This window comes from Ammodytes marinus (assembly GCF_949987685.1).
Source record: "Ammodytes marinus genome assembly, chromosome: 13".
Classification (NCBI taxonomy): domain Eukaryota; kingdom Metazoa; phylum Chordata; class Actinopteri; order Uranoscopiformes; family Ammodytidae; genus Ammodytes; species Ammodytes marinus.
Window position 1 is genome coordinate 24632691 of NC_137217.1, and position 14552 is coordinate 24647242.

The 14552-nt window shown below is 40.2% G+C and overlaps 1 protein-coding gene across 1 annotated transcript; it reads right to left on the bottom strand.

Annotated features, from left to right (window-relative positions):
• Positions 1–883: 883 nt before the first annotated feature.
• On the bottom strand, positions 884–13270 carry sh3d21 (SH3 domain containing 21). Its single transcript, XM_080040182.1, has 17 exons — positions 13102–13270; positions 12181–12338; positions 12029–12086; positions 11230–11339; positions 10666–10756; positions 10485–10543; positions 10363–10402; positions 9767–9861; positions 9291–9392; positions 8853–8904; positions 6908–6955; positions 6702–6819; positions 5703–5868; positions 3197–3271; positions 2867–3060; positions 2227–2290; positions 884–2081 (listed from the first exon to the last, which is right to left on the bottom strand). Exons 1-17 carry the CDS (start codon positions 13103–13105, stop codon positions 2049–2051), a joined length of 1467 nt encoding a protein of 488 aa, XP_079896308.1. The 5' UTR covers positions 13106–13270; the 3' UTR covers positions 884–2048.
• Positions 13271–14552: the final 1282 nt, after the last annotated feature.

The following is a 14552-nucleotide window of genomic DNA, read 5'->3' on the forward strand; positions in this document are numbered from 1 at the left end:
TAGTTTCCTTTTTCATTTTACAGGATGTTAGAATGAAAGAGGATCAAGACCCACATGTAATTAGAAGCAACATATTTTGGCCTTGTGGTAATTATGCATGTCATGAAACTATACATCAACTATATTAAGTGAATATCAGCATGAGGGAAATCCAGTTAAGGAAAGCCATAAAATCTGAACCACAAAATAACGTGGGAAAGATCTCTGCAAAGACGAACATAGTACGGACTGTCTTTTGTGGTCCTTCCAGGAACCAGCCTTTATGGTTCACAACACCCATAGCCACAAAACTGTAACTAAAGTTACATTCAGGCTAATTAACCACTGCTCTAAATAGATATATTAAAAACATTTGAATCATAATGGCCTCATTGTGAAGTTTTTGTCCAAAATTGCACAACCAATGTAAGCCTAATAAAAGGCTCATTATTAAAGTAGAGACAGATGTTTTTCCTTTTCCATGGGTTTGTTCATAAGAATAGTCCCCACGTCTGTCCAGACCCTTTCTTTGAGAGGCAAACTGTTCTTTGCCAGATCAGCTACTCTCTCAAATTCTAATTTTAACTATTTTTTTTTGTATTTGGCTATCAACTCTAAAATTCCTGTTTTCAGTAAGTACTCCCAACTGTTCCATCCATCTTCAGCACCAGTGCACTGTAGTGTGCTGTGTTGCTGTTGTCTGAGACACACACTACTTCATCCTAGTGATTCAAATATTTGAACAAGCTGTGTATTTTAATTTATGGGCGAGCATGTAGTGTAAGCAGCATCCATCATCACATAAGATTATTGAACAGTTTGGAGGGCTTTGCATAACTTAGATAACTTCAGAAATGTTTGCAATATCAACCGATCCTTTGTTTAGTTTCATTTATTTCAACCCAGTGTCCAACAGGGAGTGTTCCCTTTATGACCATTATTCAACACAGTTTTTTAAAAATAGTTTGTTCCCATGGCAGTTTCAGAAGCACCCGGTCCCTGATGAGCTCCAGATGTCGTCCAGATGTGCTCAACAGTGGGCAATACTAGTAGGCCGAGACAGGAGCAAACCACCACAACCACCACCGCCTCCACTGCCACCATTTGGAGCCAATAACTGAACCTACATGGCTTACTCTGAAGATGGCGTGGTCCAAACATGGCCAAGTTAAATAACTCCCTCTATGGCGGCTGCAAAGAGTTTCTCATTCATTCTCTTCCCACATGCTTTTACATCCATCGAGATGAGTCACTGTGATCAGAGTTTTCAAAGTGAGTCAGTTTTTCTCTTGAGTGATTTCTCTGGATGATTTTTCCTCACAATTGCAAAAGTGCAGTTGACAAGAAACTCGGTATAACTTTCTTTTAGGATATTGTTTCATAAAAGCAACATATTTTACCATCAGCACATTTGCTTAAATCCAAAGACATTTATTTAAATACCTTTTTTTTGTGTTCTTATGCAAGGTCCAGTAATCCAGCATTCACTGAAAAGTTTAGCATCTCTTTTATAGAATTGTCATACAGTGCCCCCCAGTGGATTAATTTAGCATTACATTCTGGTGTATAATATCACCTGCATGTTGGCCCATGTTTTCAGTATTTCGGGTATCAACATTCCGATAACAATGCCCCCATTGCAAATGGCACCACAATAATTCTTCCCATTCACAGCTGCATGTTCTGCTTAGGCATTGATGACGTAAATGTTAAAAAAAAATACAGTAAACCTATGATAAAAGTATTAAAGGTGACGGTTAAAAAAAAAGAATGTAAAACAGTAATTTGCAACCAAGGGTAACCCAGTATTTGTTATTTCCAGCATACAAATATATATATAAATATAAAAGTATTTTATTGATCAAGTTTCCTCTGCTCCAGTGCGGGAATTTCTCGATCATACGTCCAACTGTACTTTCTTATTTTGCCATCCCCAGCTTGGACATCTGCAGTGGGGAAAGCTCGCTTGTCTTCGCCATCCCCCCATTCCACGTCAAATAAATTGTTCATCTTGTTTAAGAATGCAGCACAGTGTCAGACAGGCAGCACGCTCACAGTACGTGTTTGGATCAGTGCTTCATCTTCAAACCTTGTACTTCCTCCTGTATGGTAAAAGGAGATATTTATTTGAACAACCAGTTACACCAAAGTCATGATCTTGGTAACCATAACTTTTTTTTTCTTGTGGCAATACGCAGCAAGCAATAAGTATGAATGGATGCAAGACTGAAGGCACGTATTGCTGACCTGCAGTGCCATTCGTTTGTTTCTCTCCTCCTTCAGTTCTTCTTTCACTTCTTGCATGTCTCGCCTGATGAAACGAGACGGAAACAAAAACAGGAGGTTGCAGACACGGGTATGTCTAGATGTACACAACAAGTCAAGGCGGATGAATAATGTGTAGTATATGTATTTAAAATGTAAAAAAAAACTATATGAATTTAAAATTATACTTTTGTAATGGGAATGAATTAATGAATACATACCAATAAAAAAAATCTTAAGTGTTGTCGCATTAAGATTTAAAGGGTTTATCTTTAGCAGCGATAATCAAGGTTGTTGTTTTCTTTAACAAATTTATTAAATGACAATTTTACATTTTAAAAGGGTTCACTCTGGGGGATGAAACTACTATGGGTGAAGCACTTTTGTTTTGTACAACGTTTGTATTTCTCTATTAGTGTTTTGATTGGTCACTTCCTGTGCATGCTAGTGTCCACAAACTACAATATAAATATGAGGTTCAGTCTACTCCTTCTCAGTAAGGGAAGATGGGGAACTCAATGGTTATGAAAAACCTCTTTGTGATTTATGACAAAGTACAGTAGCATTACTTTTCTTTTACCCCTATCAGGTTTTCAAACACATCACACATGCGTATACTCACTCATGTCGTGTCTGCAGCAGCCCCAGAGCCATCCTCAGCTCTTTGATTTCGTCCTGAAGGCTTTCAACAGTTACTTCTGATTTTTGGGTCACAGTTCTGCTATCCTCAACTACTTTGGGAGGCGCTGGTCGAACAGGAGGCTGTGTCTTGGGTTGAGGATCAGGCTTTGCAGGTGATGGTTGATTTTCTGAACCCTGAAATGAAGTCATAATTACTTTGCATGACATTCTAAAGACCAATGAACAACATTTACGTGACGCTTGTAAAAAAAAAAGAAGAAAAGTGGAACAAGTGCTGTACTCTATCCAGAAGGCAGGCAGTGTCACAAACCTTTTGCAGGTCAGGTAATTTGTCTGCTTGAAACTTTTTTGTCGATGATTCTGTGTGGTCAGTGGTACTCTGGACCTGCAAAGGAGAGTAAGCCATGCTTTTTAAATGGAGAACGTATTAAAAACAATTCCTCACAACCTTCCTTGATAACTAGTTTTCTACCCATGCAAACTCAACACCTTCTGGCCAGTGCAAATCATAAAACATTACTTTAGGAAAGTGATTTATTTATTTCTGAGCATAACTTTTAATAACCCCTAGAAGCCTTGGTTCTCAGCAGGAAATCTGTGGGTTGCCCAATGCTTACTCCAGGTAGGCCAGGGTGTCAAACTAATTTTCACTAAGGGCCACTCTACGATATGATAATCACACTAAGGGCCAGACTGACATACCTTCTTTTTAAATCGAAAAATAAAAAGAACATATCTAAGTATATAAACTGCGTACAATGGCTAGTTTTCGCTTCAACATTTTCAGGGGACAAATTATAGGTGGGGGGGTATGGGGATGCACCCCCCGAAATTTTTGAATGTCAAACACTCAATTTCCTGCATTCTGGTGGATTTTTATCCACCGATCTGTGCCTTTTCGGTATCAATTTATGGTGGAAATGTATTAATTTTTGTAAAGGAAAAGACAACATTCAGGTTCCTGGTGAAACAATTATAAAGGACTATAATGCAGTAAGGCTCTCAGGCATTCTGGATTGAGCCACAATATTTATTCTCCTGGATTTTTCAAAACTTTCTGCACATTCAAAACACATCACATGTTTTTTTAGGAATCATGACGCAGCACGAGTGTTAGCTATTTATGACACTTTACATAGGCAATGAAATGCCAAGCCACCATTAGAAACGAAAGGGGTGGGCTATCAGCAGCTAGCTAACGTTAGCTAGTTGGCTATATTGTAACTTAAAGCAAAAGTTAGAAACCAGATAATTTTGGCATTAATCCTTAGAAACTTGACACAATCAATCATCAATATTAGCACGCTATTTAGCCACATATATTGGCCTATTACCAGCCCTCAGAAAACTGACAGCTCTTTTTAGATGCAAGTTCATCAATTCATGGCTTAAAATCCTGAGCTGTGGAACTTTCAGCAGACATTCCTAGCTGTAAGCCACGTACATTTCCTAACAGTTGGGAGCGTATGCGACGTGCGGATATGGCACAGCCTCCATGAAGAATTAAAAAAATAATAATAATAATAATTTAATTGATTCAAATCGGCCGAATTGATTTGCGGGCCGGATCAAAACGTGTCGCGGGCCAGGGCCTTAAGTTTGACACATGTGAGGTAGGGAATGAGTCTTTACCCCAATTGAACTGGTTCAAATACCTAAGGGTCTATTTCCTGAGTGAAGAAACAATAAATCGAGAGATGGGCCGGAGAATTGGAGCAGCACTTTATCGCACCTGTTGTGACAAAAAGAGCCGAAATCCAATCTCTCGATCTAGCGGTCAATCTTTCTTCCTACTCTCACCTATGGTCACGAAGGCTCGATCATGAATGAAAGAACTAGGTCGTGGGTACAAGCAGCTGAATGATTTTCTCAGGAGGGTGGCTGGGGTGTCCCTTAGAGTTAGGGTAAGAAGTTCAGTCAATCATGTGGAGCTGCGAGTAGAGCCGCTGCTCCTTTGCGTATGGAGCCGGTTGAGGTGGTAAGGGCATTTAGTAAAGATGTCACCTGGGCGCCTCTAGGGAGGTGTTCCAGGAACGCCTCGGGGTCCCCCAGTCAGAGCTGGTCAATGTGGCCCGGAAAAAGGAAGTTTGATTCCCTGCTGGAGCTGTTTCCCCGCTACACAACTCGATTAAGCGGCTGACGATGGCGATAATTGAAAAAAAAACCTGGAAACTAGGCCCAAACTAGCCGTTACTAGTCTAAAGTGGATGGTTCATGGGAATTTAGGGTGTGTCTTTCACTGGAGCCTTTTCTCTGGTTTAAACTAGTTCAAACACATATGGTGTGGCTACATTACATTGTGTTGAGAGTGCAAATAATTGTTATCCCCTATCTTACAGTGATTTCTCCATTATGATTTCAGGTGACATAGCATGGAGCACATGCATTTTTCAACTGCAAGGTCTGCATAACATACCTTGCTTATACATGGAAATTCGTCACACTTGGCCTGCAGAATAACATACCACCAAAGCAGAATATGGGCCTAGAATTGCAAGCTACCACTGAACAAGCTCTGTTCCATTTCAAGAGTCTATCTTACTCCAGGACAAAAATGCAAAACCTCTACCTAACAAGTATGCACAAGATAAAGTAGGGAGTTGCCTGGTTGTTGCAGTGATAATCTCAAGTTGCAAAGGTCATCCACAGAAATGGTGGTTTGCACTGCTTATGTTGTTATGAAGGTCAGTGGTTCTTGCCATGGTTATTCATTTATTGTACAACTCTCCACTATATAGCCTATTGTTCACACTTGAAGTAGAAGTTGTCATAAAGAAATAATGTAAAATGTAAATCATAAAGAGTCGGTCACTAACGTTGATCGGTGCGACCAGGCCTGAGGGAGGTCTTCTCTGTGGGGGTTTGGCTCTGTTCGCTGTAGGATGACTCAACTTCTCAGTCTGCAGATCCACGCCATCAAACTGGTCGCTCTCTTCCTCCTCTGTTTTTTTAGGTGAAATGGGAGCCGCATCGCCATTGGTTCTGAAGACGAAAAGAGTAAGATTGAAATGAAGGGAGGGGGTGGCAAATCTGAATGTCTTGAAGATTGTCTTATAGCATCTTTGGTGAAAGAAATGTGGTGCACAAGCTGTACTTCAGGTTTTCAAAGAGGGGGAAAAAAACACTTGCGGTTTTAAATTTGCTAAACTGATGGGTGCAGGTGCAGAGCATGCCAGCTCAAGTCTTGAAGTATCTCTGTGCATCTGTATTTTGTCCTGGCATACGTTTCACTTCCACACCTCATATACATTGATGCACAAATCTTTAGAGTTACTCCAATAACATACATACATACATTATGAGCTTTATTTTATTTTTTTAATCAGCCTTGAGGCAAAGTCTTGAAATAAGCTTTATAAACATAAAGAACATTTTTTAAGGAAAGTGTAAAGGTATCCCTTCCAAATTAGCTTGGAAACAATTTATTTCTTCATTAGCAACTCCCTCAAGACAGGACCGTTTTTGTTTTCTAAGTTGTGTGTGCGCCCGTTTGTGTGTGTTTTGCTCAGGAAACAGGAAATGGGCTGCTCTCGTCTGTTTAGGCCCAATCTGACTCATCCCAGAGTTTCCACTGAGCCGCTAAAGGTCGGGCATCCTGGCATTCTTCTTTAAAGGACACCATGGCAACTGGTGGCGGCAACCAAAACCTTTAACATCTAGAAAGGCGCCACTCCCGGTGCCAGACCAAAGAAGAGAAAGTCTTCCTGACATTTCCTAAAGGCCCTTTTTGCTTTGGAAAGGTTGCTAATGAGTCACTATTCATGCCTCAGACTTGGGATACGTATTTCATCAGAGACACTTTTGGAAACACTCACTTGGGTAAAACTTTGCTGGGTTTGTCTTTGACTGGAGGCGGGCTGGGCTTGTGGAAGGATGGCAGCTTGACTCTGGTTGGAGGATTGCTTCTCAGGTCCTTAGCTTCTGGTTTATCATCTGTAAAGCAGGTGTTTTAAATGTCATGCTGCCGTTTGTATATTTGAGGATTGTGTCACAATAGCATTAAAAGCCACTGTTATTGTACCTTTTTTTGATGGACAACCTTTCTCCATCGCTGAGGCCTCGGTCTTTCCTGAAAAATAAGTAGTGAATTAAGTTGTTGCTAAAAGCGGCATGCATGCTCAGCAAACCTGCGTCCGGACAAATATAAGTTTGCTATACTCTACTCCTTTAATAACTGAAACTACTGATACGCTTCTGCCTGTGATGAAGTTACCATGTATGATAGGAGAACTATATCACTGCCATTAAAAAGTGGCAGCCTCCTAGTCAAGGAGAGGAATTAGCGTGCATTTACCCCAAAAAGCATTGTGATGTAGCATGGTGGAGAAAAAATAATAGTCTTTAATCTTTAAATGTAGAATTGTAATCTAGTTTATAAGTAATTGCATGGGAATGCAGAGATGTGGAGATCACTTTAGCTCACAAGGGTCTCAGCAAGTTCACAAGCCTAAGTCACTCTGGCTCAGCTCCTAGAGAGAATACAGTCCCTGCGTTGACTTTGCCTTGTAGACTGAGAGAATAGATGCATGAATTAGGAAGCCTCAGTGAACTCAAGGTATAATGAGGTACCTATTTGCTATGCAAATCTATCTTAAACAGAAGAGTGAAGAACCTGGTTACAGCATCACGTAATAAAAACATAAACACAAATCTAAGTGATAAAACACGTCTATTTTGCATAACGATGAGGACTCAGAGGTGCAGAATGGACCGAATGAGAACACAGGAAGCCTACCTTGAGTGTTCAAAGCATTGTGCAACATCCCCTCTCAAGCAAACCATCCACACAGCAGTAGTTGCTTAAGTGCTGCTTCTTGTGCTGGTTGTGAAAAATCTCTGTCACACAGAGCTCTCCTCTGCTCCCTCCACCCCCTTGTTTCCTCCAAGACTCCTGAACTGTGTCACATGACTCTAGTAACCATCCCCCCATCTCACTACAGTCTGAGACTTCCTGTGCAATTCTTGTGAGTGATAATACTGTGTGGAAAAAATGCAGTAATGAGTGTAATGTTGTTACTATACAACTTGTGAGAATGTGCTGACATTCAGTCAGTTGACGGCGACATTTGTATGGCATTGCTTGACCTGCCTGTTAGACCACATAGGTTTTGCTGTTGGTACAACAAATTGACTGAATTTGCAACTTGCATCACATGCATCACTCCACAGCTGAAACTTGAAAAGAAGCCACATCCTGCTCTGTGTGGCTCACAGATTAGATTTCCATATCTTGATTCAAATTATGTTTGTTAATTTGCAAAAACTAATATAGTGAAACGTTGGCAGCACAAAAGTTAAAATACATCAAGACTGACAATACAAATGTTGAATATTTAAAGTAATCTACAGTTTAACAAATAAAATATACCACTCAGAAACAGGCATTCCATTGTTCCCTGTGATATGACACGTTTGTTTTGTCGGAAATGTATGCATTAATGCACTACAATAGCTCCAGTCCACATTTCTGGATAAACATGGCTTAGGACCTAAATTATTTATGCGAAATGTTCTAATAATACAGTGGATTCCAAATTAGTCATTGCAAAGTAAATGCGCTGAGTTTTACCACTGAGAAAATAAGCATAAATGAAAAATGGGAGGAAACGGACGTAGTTAACCAGTGAATGCGTTTTTGGAACCACACTAAATCAGCTACAAGTTGCTTCAGCAGCACATTAGAAAAATAATGACATTGATCAGGGGACCATTTTAGCTGCTTTTACACCAAATGCTGAGAATCACCCAAACAGTTCGGCTGCCAATTCCTCCCATCTGCTATAACAACAGTCCCATCTCAGTCCAAACTGTCAGCACCCTGCCAGGCAATACACCACTGCTGCCAGAAGTCATGATTCAGAGGAGAACCTCCAAAACACAAAGCCTAGCTCCCCACGCCGCTGTCAAACGGCCTCTGTTCCTGTGCTTATATTTGATCAGTGAACCATCCATGTTGTGTCTCTTACCTGGGAGTTTCTTGCTGGCGTTGCGTGCAGGCGGTTGGCTTGTGTTCCCAGACTACAGGAGGAGAAACGGAAAAACTCAAAACAGGTTGGCAAGTACGTCCCCTTGAGATTTAAAGGCTTTGCTATTTTATACTTTTTCCACTGAGGGAATTTTCAGTGAGTAATTCCAAAACAGAGGACGTTGAAGACACCACTGACTCACAGCACACTTGGCTGCCTACTTGCTTTAAAGTAAGGCAAAATACCAGCCAGCTGCAGATAAACATGCATTATTTTGAGCCATTTCCAAACAATAAAAAAGCACGGAAGTTATGAATTACTATAAAGCATGTCCAAGGGTTCATTGCAGCATTCTTTGAAATTAACGACTCTTGAAGAGGGAAGGTCTAGTAGTCCAACAAGAGCTTCTTCTTGAGATTGTGTTTTTGGTCTACTCACTTTCAGACTGTCCACCGGTGGGATCACCATGACAAAGTTATCCGGGAAGAAGCCACATCGTCCGTTTAGCTCTCCCTCCCACCAGCCTTCATCTTCTGCTTCCTTCAAATGGAGATTAAACTCACATTAGAGGCTCAAACATGGCAGGGTCCTTTGGGACGTGAAATTGCTTCACAAGAGGTTACCACGCGGTCAAGCGAGACATGGCTGCCTTATCAATTCATCAAGGACGGCATCTCTAAACTTTTTTTTTTTTCTATGACACCATATGATCTGGGCAACTGCCAAATTTAGGTTATTAGAACATGTGCGTCACCTTATGCAACACAGTACACATGCATTCCTTGAAAGTGCCACAACTGGTTTGGCTGATGAACAATTTTACTGAGAAGTCTTTGAGTTTCATTTAGCGGAAGAGTGACATCGTTGGACAATATTTTGGAATGCCATAAAATAGTGATAAAATCTGCTCAAACCTTTCTCAGGATCACCACAACATCTCCTTTCTTCAGATCCAACTCATCCTCTGCTTTGGCCTTGTAGTCAAACATGACTTGGCAACATTCCACCGCTAAGACGCAGTAGAAGAGACAACATGGTTACTAACCTGAACGAACTTGAGCATTTGTGTGCATGTGTGACGGGAAGAAGACATTTTGACCATGGTGACTTATTGTGTCATCCTTTGTTAAGAACGTTCTAATGTAGATTAGACTACTACTTCAAGGGATAACTGGAAAAAGAATGACACATTGAGATAACAATTGTAAAACTGTTCCCAGAAGGATATTCCCCTCTGATGTAACCCTCTCTGTGAATAATCAAGCCGCGTTAAGTTTATAGTCAACTTGACCCAACCCAAAAACCATTCAGGTGAAGTGCGGGAATTACCACCTAACACATGACGTGCCTGGTTATAAATAGCCTTGTGTAGCTTGTTTTGTTTCCAGTGTCTTAAACGAGGGTATTCCCTAAATGGTTGAGTTTACAGGTCATGATTAAACAGTTTGAGAATTTGTAATTGCTTCATAGAAGCCAATAGTATAACTTAAAAAAACAAATGTGACCTCACCATTTTTGGCTTTGTTCCTCACACTTGCCCTTTGAGATATCTTTATGAGGAAAAAAAACAAAGTACATTCAGTCAAAAGGTGACCAATTCCTACGTTTCAAAAACATCACTTCATCACATACCTGCTTATTGAACACTGCATCACTGAGCTTGGGTCGGATCTTTCCATCGTACTTGCCTTCTGTAAAAAAAAAAAAAAAAAAAAAAATGTGTTTGTGTTGTTCAGGTTGGATAACATGTTCGTAAAACAAATAAAAATAAAAAGGAACAAAAAAGTGAAATGGAGGTTTTGGCTTTACCAACCTTTAAGGGAAACAAATATTTCTTTGACAAAATTTGAGGGAAATGCTCCCACTTTGCCATTTCTCAGCCCCATCCACCAGCCATCTTCAATCTGTTCAGTCGTCACATCAGGGAGAAACAAAAAAACAGAAGGAAGGTAAAAAATGACATGGAGGAACTAACACGTTGCCAAAGAACATAATCATAATCATCTAGCATACATATTTAGAGATTACAATAGGCCCGTTTGAGATCTCAGATTGCATGTTGGCATGAACTCTCAGAACTAGTCTGATCAGTTTCACATGCATCTCCATAAAGATGGTATTTGTCTGAGGAAACAAATACAATGGAATACCCAAAGAGTCAATACTTACACTCATGAGAAATGCTTGGTATTTACCCACAGAAGCTTGGCTAAGCAAACACTTCACACCAATGCCCTGATTCACATAATGCTACGGTTTTCGCTACTGAGCAGCTTTGGCAAACAAGAGGGTCTCAGGCCACTAAGCAGAAGGCCACCACAGCTCATTTGCAGAGCAGCACCGTATGGCAATTTGACACACAAATGAGAGTGTTTACCTCTCTGATGATCTCCACGGTCTCCCCAACAACCAAGTGCAACTCATCTTCATTCATGGGGTTGTAGGCAAACGCCACCTCGCATCTCCTCGTCTGTTTGATCCTCTTGGCTGGGAAGATACCGAATCAACAGAAGTCCATAAGGTTTTTAATCTACTGGTTATTATGCTGATAGAGAAACTACAGCTCAATGATGGTGTGTTTAGCTTGATAGGAGACAGTGGACAACAGATAGCAGAGGAAGTACCAGTTCACGTTTGTGGCATGTCTTAAAGGTGCCATTTGTTTTTGTATACTTATTTTTCATACGTTTTAAATTGTTTTTTTGTTTGGTGAGGATGTGGTGAACATGTATTGTATCTCTGCTCTCTTGCTGCGCTGACACCACCCTGGCCAAACTTTTTATACAAATTTGATCATTTGCAAATGAGAAGTTAATTCTGAATGGAGATATATAACATTTGAAGTCATTTAAACCATCTGCATATAGATAATACACAATTTCACAAAGTGTTACATTTAGGAACAAAGATTGCTTACAAAAACAAATTTGGTCCAAAGTGTCACAAGTGTGCAATACAATAAAATGTATATAAAAAAGGAAAGCTTGCTGGAGTCTGATCACTTCAAATACTATCTAAGGCATTTAACAAGCTAAACATCCCAGAATATAGAAGCGTTCTTTAAGACGGAAATCCTTATGTTTTTTTTTCTTTTAACAATGTGTAAAAAGCTACTTTCTGCTTTGAAAGCTGATAACAGTAAGGAAAGGAGTGCCGATCATTTAGACATATCATACTTGTTCTAAGGCTCCGTGGTTCCCTGTTGTTGTCACCCATCAAAAAGACTGGCACCTCCTGTCATGAAGAAAAGGGGACATATTTTAACACTTGGGGACAGAATTGGAAGCACAGAGACAATACAATGCTGTGTACCGGTATATTAACAGACCTTGACAAAGTTGGCTGGGAAGATTCCTCTCCGTCCTTTCAGCTCCCCCTCCAGCCATCCCTCCTCGCCGGACATGGTGACATTTGTGAGCACATCCCCCGTCTTCATTGTAAGCTCGTCTCCCATGGTGCCTTGGAAGTCGAGCAGCACCAACACCTCTGCAGTGGCAGCCGTAAATGGGGCAGAAAATTAGACTCTCTGCACAAAGGCTGGTGTGCTTGCTTCATCACAAGTGATATGGACTGACATTTCGAGACGAACCACTTTACAGTGGAGGCTATAGCCAAGTATATGGGCCTTGAGTAAAATGTAGATTATTACAGATAAACTGTACACCTTTTGCTCTTTTTCTGTAAAAAAATAAATAATTGGATGAGCAGTTGCCCAGGGCCAAGGGAAGAAAGGAGCACACCTTCTCTCAATCAGCCTGAGCACAGCTGCTCTCAATCAGCTCTGATTGAGGGCTTCTACTAGCCCTATATCATGCAGTCCACATATATAGTCCTGATAATTCCTTACAAGTGGAAGCACATATTGTCAGTATTTTTTTGTTGCACAATTAAGAAAACCTACACTGAAAACTCAAACAAATTACAGAAAAGTGAGGCAAAGGATTTCCTGCATTAATTTACATAATAAAAAAAAACGTTATACTTAAAAAAAAATAGCATTACTCTAAATAAGGTAAATAAACATTTTAGTCAAGTTGTGCAATGGTTTCATTATACCACTGCTGCAATTGTATATGCATGCCAAGTAAAACATTTAAAATTCACCAGCATTTTGTGCAGACAAGAAAACTCCTCAGATTCCTTATTACTTACAATGTGTGTCATATGATCAGAATCTTCATTATCCCAGTAAACAAACAGTGGACAAGATAAAAACATAAATAAATTCCGGTAGCATTCAAAGACTCACCCATGGTTCTCTTCTGTCTGTCTCCTTCGTATTTGAATAGGTAATTCCTTCACAAACAGCAAACAATCCCCCTTGAGCAGAAGGAGAACTGAAAGAGTGTGGTTGTGTTGTTCAGAGCAGAGTGAGAGATATGGCAGCCAAGGCCCTTCTTCCTACTTGTCAAACATTAACGTTGAGCAACTTCTCCTGAGGCGAGTCATGGCATGTCAACAGCAAGGAGTGTGGGACGGGTCATACAGTACAGAGAGAGAGAGAGAGAGAGAGAGAGAGAGAGAGAGAGAGAGAAATAAAGAGAGAGAAAAATATAGACAGTGAAGGAGATGAGACAGAAGAACAGGTAAGACAGGTTTATAGACAAAGAACAAACCTCATAATAATACGTCAGGCTCAGAATAGAACATGACCATGCAGTTCGTCTGCAGCAATGAAAATATTAAACACATCTGTCAGCACTCACAAGCAGCACAATCACACGTTAAAACCAGTTCTGTATATGGCAAGCTTTCACACAATTCAAGATTGATAAGAAATTCAATAAAGTCAATACCTTCTTTAGTTTCTTTGGAGGAGTTTGTTTTAGTGTGTGTTTGTAATGTTGTTGTTTCTGTATGTCCCTTGAGGCAACCCCCGGCTTGCCTTTTATAGAAAGCAGAACCAAGCTACGCAACACTGAATTTCGACTTAATTTTAAATTGAGATAACAATGTTATCTAATGTTTACATATAGGCTGTTGTGTTAGTAGTACGCAACTTCCTTCCTTCCTTCCTTATTATGCTAAATAAGTTAAGTCATTGGGCTTAGTTATCTGATATGGAGACCTATTCCAGTACATCACTATTCTTCACTACTCAATGTTAAACAATGAGTCCTTCCATTATAGTCTTCAAGAGTCTGTTAAACTGGGTATTGATCATTTTTTTAATTGTCCCGTATAAATCTTCTTTTGGGCAATGTTGAGTGGCTAATCTTAAAACCCCTTAATCAAGGGGTAGGCAATACATAAAAACTCCTATTAATACGTACCAAATGCCAGACGACACTGGAAGGGGCTGGTTGTCAGAATGGAGGACATGCATTGGGATTTAGATTGATCAAAGAGTACCTGGAGTCTCCAATGACGTCACTGTCTCCTAGTGAAGCATATGATCTTAGGTTTCTGTTGAAGGTAAGGTGAGGTATTGTCACCAGATTGGGATAAGTCATCAAACCCTGTGATGCTCTGATGCATCTTATTGACAAATGTGGTTTCCATTGATTTGGTGCAGGGAAAAAAACAACTCTGTCAACTACAATTTACAACCAGCAGTTAGAAAAGGGGCCTCTGGTTCTCAAGATTATTACTCACTTCATGACCTATAATTGTTGCCTGTACTGTAATGTTCAGTGTCCCTCTTGTCAGAGTCTAGCTGTGGACATGGTGATTACTGCTTGATTCCCATGAGAAAGCTAC

What these genes read in the sequence shown, in the direction of transcription:
- sh3d21 (XM_080040182.1), bottom strand. An exon ending in TCCCAGCCAACTTTGTCAAG is followed by an intron (nt 12,087 to 12,180) that starts GTCTGTTAATAT and finishes TCTTCATGACAG; the next exon opens with GAGGTGCCAGTCTTTTTGAT. An exon ending in ACAAACGAATGGCACTGCAG is followed by an intron (nt 2,082 to 2,226) that starts GTCAGCAATACG and finishes TTTACCATACAG; the next exon opens with GAGGAAGTACAAGGTTTGAA.